The sequence below is a fragment of the Anguilla rostrata genome, chromosome 18 (genome assembly GCF_018555375.3).
Source record: "Anguilla rostrata isolate EN2019 chromosome 18, ASM1855537v3, whole genome shotgun sequence".
Taxonomy (NCBI): Eukaryota; Metazoa; Chordata; class Actinopteri; order Anguilliformes; family Anguillidae; genus Anguilla; species Anguilla rostrata.
In genome coordinates, this window is record NC_057950.1 from 27667225 (window position 1) to 27675916 (window position 8692).

The 8692-nt window shown below is 41.0% G+C and overlaps 1 protein-coding gene across 1 annotated transcript; it reads right to left on the minus strand.

Annotated features, from left to right (window-relative positions):
- Nucleotides 1–761: 761 nt before the first annotated feature.
- LOC135244665 (pleckstrin-like) lies at nucleotides 762–7479 on the minus strand. The gene is made up of 9 exons (XM_064317133.1): nucleotides 7321–7479; nucleotides 5471–5626; nucleotides 5170–5351; nucleotides 4232–4323; nucleotides 3604–3788; nucleotides 3060–3164; nucleotides 2505–2588; nucleotides 2280–2352; nucleotides 762–2102 (listed from the first exon to the last, which is right to left on the minus strand). Exons 1-9 carry the CDS (start codon nucleotides 7360–7362, stop codon nucleotides 1963–1965), a joined length of 1059 nt encoding a protein of 352 aa, XP_064173203.1. The 5' UTR covers nucleotides 7363–7479; the 3' UTR covers nucleotides 762–1962.
- Between the last annotated feature and the right edge of the window lie 1213 nt (nucleotides 7480–8692).

The window sequence follows — 8692 nt, forward strand, 5'->3', positions numbered from 1 at the left end:
TATATTATATACTATTATATATAATAATAGTATTTGTAAACTACTTTCCACCCTTATTTGATACTATCCCTGCTTTGTGTATGTCTCTGTATGTCTTTGTGTGCAATATGTGTACATGTCTGTTGTTAACTAGATTGCTCTTTTTGCTTACATGTGTCAAAGTCTGGCAATTAACAAGTATTGCAACAGAGCATGCTATCTAACTAAGGAAACCCACAAAAACCATCATGTCCGTTTTAAAGGAACTGCCATTTGCAGATAACCTACAAGCTCTGGGACCAATTACAAACAATGCTATATACAGTAAGAAGACAGGCATGTGATATATATTGAATTGGGCATCCATAAGTTTTTCTCTGTATATTCTTATATGTGGGAAGATAATAGCATTAAATTCGTACAAAGCGACAATTCTTTAAAATATATAAAATGAAACTTGAAAACAGTTGGTAGGCATGTACTAATGTTCATGTATGTCTCTGGGGATGGATGGATGTACGTGTGCATGTGTGGATGTCTGTGAACTTGTGCTTGTGCATGCTCAGGCATGAACACGAGTGTGTGTGTGTGTGTGTGTGTCAGACCACACTTTTTTTTTTGGTTGTACTACAAGATTCTCAATATGCATAAGATACGTATATATATATATATATATGTATATGTATATATATATATATATATTCATATGTGAGCTGTTAATATTTCCTTAAATGAATATGTGTGTAAAGTTAAGAGAGTGAAAGAAATCACTGGAGCATTCACACTTATAAAAGGGTTTTGTTGTGCTACAGTATATACCTGGTATCCAAGCAGCAAACTAATGGTATAAATTACATTCGAGCAAGCAAATAAACTGGGAATGTTATCTGTTGTACTGTAACTTAAAATGATGTTTTACAAATTATTTTGTATTAGGCCTAATTCAAACCATCTTGCCATTATATGTGTGTCACACACTGTAATGGACAATTGAATGGTTAGTGCATTATACATCCAGTATAACATTTAGTGCATTGCATGTCTTTTACAAGAAAACACAAAACCACAACACATTCACACCTTACCGAACATATCCTCTGTGCCTTTTAACCACACCAGAGGCCCGAGTAAGTCGCTTCTACAGCAGTAAATGCAACAGTACCACGCCCAAGAAAGATGTAGTTCCTTCCAAATTGTTTTCATGGTTGAAACATGTGTCTTTTAATACTGATATCCAACTTTATTCATGAGTATATTTAGCAAACAGTACAGAAACATCTTTCCGCCACTGCACATCTGTGTACAGACAGATATAATTTGTAATGTGCAAATATCAAATATAAGTTTGTGTGTGTGTATACTGTATATTACATTGACATTATACTTCACTTCATGATTAATATTTATGTACACTACATGGCCAGAAGTATGTGGACACCTGACATCCAACATCTCATCCAAAATTATGGGCATTAATATGGGGTTGGTCTACCCTTTGCTGCTATAACAACCTCCACTCTTCTGTGAAGGCTTTATACTAGATGTTGGAGCATTGCTGCAGGGATTTACTTCCATTCAGACAGAAGAGCTTTAGTGGGGACGGGCACTGTTTGGGCTATTAGGCCAGGCTCATAGCTGGCTTTCCAATCGATCCCAATCGATGGTTGGGGTTGAGGTCAGGCCACTCAAGTTCTTCCACACCGTTCTCAACAAAACCATTTCTATATGGACCTCACTGTGTGCCCGGGAGTACTGTCATGCTGAAACAGGAAAGGGACTTACCAAACTGTTGGGGAAGAACATAATCATCTAGAATGTGATTGTATGCTGTAGCATTAAGATTTGCCTTCACTGGAACTAAGGGGCCTTGCCCAAACCATGAAAAACAGCCCCAGACCAAGGGGTGTCCAGATGCTTTTGGTCGCATAGTGTATCTTAATGTATTGATAGTCATGTCGATGAAGAGTAGTTTCAGGGCAGTGACTATTTCCCAGTCTTGGACACAGTCTGAATGGCATTGATCCACTCTTTACGCTCATCTGCAGTGGCTGCCTGCAGGAAATAGTGGGTTTCATCTGACGTGATGATCTCAAACAGATTTCCAACCACGTCGTACTTCTTAGCTAAAAAAAAATGAAAAAAATGAATGGATCCTAATCGCAAATGCAGGGGCATGAAGTCGTGACAGGCAGCACATGTAAGAGCAAAATATTCTGACATGCACATTTGAAAGCATGAAAGAGCAGAATATCATGACATGTAAAGGCCAGCTGATGTATCCTCAACTGTCACTCACTCACCATCTGGGACATACTCCACGGCAGTCACAACTGAAGCTCTCAGGTGAATGGACCCCAGGGGTTCGTCCTCACCCTGGTACACATGGAGAGAGAGAGAGGGAGAGGGAGGGGGAGGGGAGAGAGAGAGAGAGCATAGTACTTTTTTAATCTACAGTTTGTGCCTCTGCAAACTCAAATGGTTAAAACGAGCACAATCTGTTGGTATTTTAAAGGTATAAAGCTGACCTTGGCAGGATCGTAGTAGTGCATGTAGGCAGGGTCATCTCTGAGGGTGAATTTCCGCACCTTCCAGTTTTTTCTCCGATGTCCCTTTCAAAGCAGAGCAAAATGCATCTTAGCCTCTGAGCTTCTTTTAAAATGGCAAAAAGTTTTGTTTTTTTTTCCACTAAAAATTGGGGCATAGGTGAACAACCCGTAATACACTGGTGATTATGGATCAAGGGTTAAGACACGATCAGACTGTGGATACAATGATACAGTTTATTTACCCACACAAATGTCACTGAATGAGATATTTTCACTTCCTCTATTAGCGGAAGTTACAACTGTACGGCTATATTTAGGACTTTCTAAATCCAAATATTAGCAAAAGCTGTACTCTGACCTGATTTAGACTCTTTTTAATGCTCACCATTAGAAAGAAAAGGTATCATGGACAATCAAAATGAGGATTAAATGGTTAGTAAATTAAGATAAATTAAGACAAATTACGATTAAGTTCTTGGCGGGAGCAGGAGAGTTTTGGGAGAGTTTTGGGGGACTTTTGGGGTGCAGCCTTACCTGTTTCAGTAAGCAACCTTGTTTTATGATCGCACCCCTGAACTCGACCTTCACAATGACATCCTCGTCACTGGAGTACCCTTCACTGAAAAAGCCACTGTCCGCCTGCATCACATAAAAAAATGTCACACCCCAAAACTGATTTAACACACCCCCAAAAATGGACTTAACATGCCCCCAAAATGGATTTAACACACCCCAAAAAACAGGTTTAACACACCCGCAAAACAGATTTAACACACCCCCAAAAATGGACTTAACATGCCCCCAAAAACAGATTTAACAGACCCCAAAACGGATATAACACACCCCCAAAAACGAATTTAACACACCCCAAAAAACGGATTTAACACACCCCCAAAATTTATTTAACACTCCCCCAAAACAGGTTGAACACAGTCAGTCAGATTTTTTGTCATGGCTGATATGTCCTGGTAGAAAGGAAGGCCGGGGCATAGCAGCGAAGATCTCACTGGCTTGAGCTGAACCTTTCGCAGGCCTGAGAAAAGGCCCGGTGGCTTTTGCAGGGTGCGTTCCCACTCACAAAGTAGTAGAGCGCGTCCGGCTGGTCCAGCAGGGCAGACTCGGCCGCCCCCTCGGCCGCCCTCTTGGACAGCTCGCCGGCCGGCTGGAGGAAGCCTTCGTTCAGGAGCCCCGTGGCCAGCATCAGCCCCTCCTCACGGTTCCTCACCCGCTCGTTTGAGACCAGCCAGTCGATCACCGTGCTGCCTGCCCAGAGGACAACAACAGTGACCAGGTAAACAACCGAATGAGACGCACTTCCATTAAGGGCCACGCCCAGGTTTTACTGGCTCCCCATGACTGACCTGAGCACAACACACTTGACCGTGTTGTTACAGTTGTGTTAAACTGATATGAATTATGCATCGGTTCAACAATGCAAGAAGCCAATTACATGAGCAAAAGATAGGGTTTAATAATACATAAAATGTGTTTGCATAGAATAATTTATTAGGTTAGCTCTGAAGGACATTCATATAAGCACACAGAGAAATACAGAAATATTTCCAATCAAATCTGTCCCTCCACAGGGGGCGCTATGGCCAGTTATGCACAGCCAATGACAGGATTCCATACTAACCAATGGGAGGAATACACAAACTCTATCGCAACCACACATTAGCCCTGTCTCTCTCTTTATCACACTGTACCTGTGAAACAGTGGGTGAATGTTTTCTTGTCCTTCTCCACTGTCAGTTCCTTCACTCCTGTGTTCTGGTCTTTCATCAAGACGTACAGCTCACTGACAGTTAATAAACAACAACAGGGCATTATGGTCTGTGCATCGCTCTCTCTCGATCTCTCTCTTGCGCCCTCTCTCTCTCAATTCAATTCATACGTACTGCAGCTGTATGATTTATGGCTTTTACTGCTCATTCCATTTTAGGGAAGAAAAAAAAAACTGAACAAAAACAATAGGGCTTCAGCAGACCTGGATAAAATACGTATTTGCTTTGGATTCAAATACTTTTCTATGCTTTACTGATCTTGTCTGGTGTATTGTAACCAATAAAATACTCTCAAAAAGTGCAAACCCCGGCCTCTGGTCATATTGGCAGGCTCCTGTAATGTCAATTACACAAGGCAAGATCAATAGAGCACAGAAAAGTATTTGAATCCAAAACAAATACGTATTTGATCCAGGTCTGGGCTCCAGTAGCTTTGCTGCTTAGACCCCTCATAATGCAGAAACAAAGTGAAATAATAACAAATAAATTAATTGACATATTTTTGGTGGTCAACCAGTATCCCTTCGTTCATGACAGGCAAAGATGTACTTTGCTTTTTTGGAGCTGTTAGCCCTTCTCCTAGTAGGAATTGTAGTTCCGTCTCATTTTGGGGACAGAGTCATTTTATAATTACCGACCATTTGTTGAAGTAATGCGTCCAAATTTCTGAATATTTTCCAAAATGTAGGAGAAAGTGCATCTCTGTTTCCACATTTCCTCTCTTACAGTGAGCATATATATCTCACCACAATGCTCCACTAGGGCATACAATAAATTACAGCTGTCAAGCAAGCAATATCGTCACATGTCAAAACTGGTTCTCCGCTCTGTTTTCCTGGAAAAGGCTCGCAGGACCGTACCTCAGATTGACAGTGCTTGGCAAGCGGATAGACCGCCGAGTGGACTTCCTGGCAAACTTCTTGCCCCCTTGCAGACATGTGATGGCGCTTTTGATGTCTTTGATCCAGACTTCTTTGTTCTCCAAGTGAGTGGCCTGGAAGTAATGGTCCTGGTTCTTTGCGGTAGTGAGCTTGAAAACCAGCTGTAGAGAGTTTAAAGGGTAGACTAGAACATTACATTGCCAGTGACTTGGCTGACCACTGTACCATTTCCAGGGGTTCTGTTGGAGGTAGTCACAATGCAATGCTAATTTTTTCTCACCGTTCTCTTGCTGAAGTCTTGGCAGGGGCTGGTGAGAGTGGTTCCCTTCAGTGGAATCATTCCTTTAGGACTGCTGTCTGTCTTCTTCTTATAGAACTCCACCCCATCGTCCGACAGTACCACCCACACAACCTTCCATGAGTTCAACACTGTCCCCTACAGAGTTGGGGGGGGGGGGGGGCGGGGAAGGCGGGTATTGACACAAGCAAAGACAGGAACATGCTCATGCCCTTTTTTACACTTCGGAAAAAACTGTTAATGCAGAATATGCTAAATTGCCTTCCTCATTTTTGTTATCTATGCTACTATTTGCTATTCAGGGCCTGATTTTAACAATGTGCAGTGACAGCAATTCTATAAACATCTATGTGATGTTTATAGAAATGAAAGTGAACATATTGCATTTTTTTTCTTGATTATTTTCATAAAGGGAAGCTTAGTTCAGTCAACAATCCACATTCTATTCAGAGGTTGTGCTGTTGAATTAGACACTGACTACTAGTGGTTGGATTGGCTTGTTTTATTTATTTATTTATTTTCTTTTTCATTTTTAGAGACTCATCCTTTTCAGTTTACTCTCCCTGATCAGAATTTAAATCCACATTGAATTTAAATACACATTAATCGGATTGGTGGAGAGAAAGGTTAGGTCTATGTTCTGGAAGTTAAGAGTGGTTCAGTTACTAATGGCTGTCACCATAAGCACAGGCTGGACCCATACACTGTGGGTTGAAATATGAGCGGCCTAAACCATTAGTCATTTATGAACATAAGCCTGTCAAAAATGACTATCTGAGGTACACTAAAGTAGCATGTTAGCCGAATGTTGCAGTGTTAAAACAAGCAGCGATAGTCACAATGCCACAGAACAGTGCTGCGTGTTGGTTTTCCTTCAGTGGCTTACTAAATGTCAGCAATACATGACTCCATCTGACACATCAAACATCCAATAATGAGTAATGCAGAGACTGCCGAAGGCCCCAGTGTGAGCGGTACATTTTGGCTGAAGTGAATGCAGATCTAGACCTCACAGTACTCCTAATGCTAATTTCATATCAGAAGGAAAATACAGATGCTGCTGTTTACCGTTTTGTTTACAGTGGCTAGTATTAAGTGAACTGCAATTCTACTAATCAAACAGCTGGACATTTATTCAAAACTGTTATTTTGTTCTGTTTAGTGTGCTTCAGTTGGAATGCAGAGGATAAGCACACCGACAACTTTTTAACTAAAAAAATACACATTTCAGAGAAGAATTCAAACCAGGTATGTCTTTTTTCAGCTCTGTACTATCACTGTCATACTGCAACTATGGACATAAACTGGCTTGTGTTTTATCATAAATACAATGAACACGTGAAAACATTGAGCTCAAACTCTTGCCCATGCCCCTAATAAAAACATAATTAAGAATAATGGGCAAAAGCCCAAAAGCATTCAAATACAGAAATACTGGGGTACAAATGAAGACATGCATACTCTTTAGAAAAAAGTGCTCAAAATATTAAATAATTACCAATACATTTAGGTAAGAACACACACACATACTAGTATATATACTAGTATGACCTAAATGCTTTCTACATTGCAATAAATTTGCATCCAACGCAAAGTAAAATGTAATGTGATCGAATTGAATAAATCTCAAAACTGTTAATATGTGTTCAGAGATTAGTCAACTTTCACTTACGTTGGACTAAAAATAAATTATATAATCGGACAATTGAATCTCCAGGGTAGTCATGAAAAGTTATCTTTGTTAAAAACTTTTTAAAAAGTTTATCTCTAATTTGGCCCCGGAGAATGGTTCCATCGCAAGCTAACAGGAACATCATCTCCCCAAGCCTCACCTTTTTGACCAGGTAGCCCTCTCTGATCTGCTTAGGCTCCATGCGTCTGCTAGTCCTGAGCACCTCTTCAGAATGAGGAATGTGCGGGTGGGTTCACTGCAGCTCTGTCAGCCAGCCCAGCCTCCTCTGACTGGCTGTTGGTTACTTCTCAATGTCCCGCCCATTAACCACTCTTTTGGTCAGTCCACCCACTGTTCTCTGACACACAGCCGAGGAAGGAAACTTCCTTTTTTAGATGTCGTGAACGCAAGGACTGAGGCACAGCTAGATAGGCAACTGACTGCTCATTACTGCATTTACCTTAATTAATCTGTTATTCCAACATTACTTATCATTAGAAATATTGAGAGAGAAATACTGTGACTGTCATTTTGTATATAAATATATATTGGGACAAAGACGTTTTTTAATTAATTTGGGTCTGCATTCCACAATTTTAGATTTATAATCAAATAATTCACATGTGGTTAAAGTTCACACTATCAGCCTTTATTTAAGGGTATTTCTTATATATTTAGGTTTCATTTTACAGCACTTTTTATAAATTGTCTCCATATATACACAATACATGACTCAAATAAAAAATACAAGTCAGCTACACAACAAGAGTATTTCTTTCCAGTCCGGTTTCTAAATTAAACCACATTCCTGTCCACATATTAACTTCCTCATGACCTTTTTCTTCAGAATTGTATCCAATTCTAGTTATCGCATAATACTGAGCCACATACAGGAACTGCATAACATATAAAAAAAAGTTAGAACTACCCACAACAAGCCTGTACTCAAGAGTGAGGCAATGTCTATTGTCAGTGTAGTGCTAAAAGTGTTTTACTTGTATTCAAATGAAGGAAGTCTGACTGGAAAGAATGTCTGGTTCAAGCTAAATAAATCCACACGTAGTGTGCAGCCAAAAGTAACGGCTTTGTAATGTGGTCTTCAACCTCCCCAGACACTCCCACGTCACTACCCTCCACTGGCTGCCTGTTATAGCTCGCATCAAATTTAAAACATTGGTCCTAGCATACCAGGCAGTCAAGGGATCAGCCCCAGCATACCTCCACAAGATATTCAAACCCTACATGCCTGCCAGACCCCTCCGTTCTGCTACCTCAGGACGCCTGGCACCTCCCCCTCTTCGCACCTGCGCTTCCCGAACACGTCTCCTGTCTGTTCTGGCCCCACGATGGTGGAATGACCTCCCCGTGGAGGTCAGAACAGCTGAGACACTGACCCACTTCAAGCGACGACTGAAGACTCACCTCTTCAGGCTGCACCTCTCCCCATCCCTCCCTACCTCCCTGTAAATGACTGTAAGCTTAGGGTTGTAACTAGGTAGCTGTTTTGTAGGTGACTTAGTTAATGCACCTGT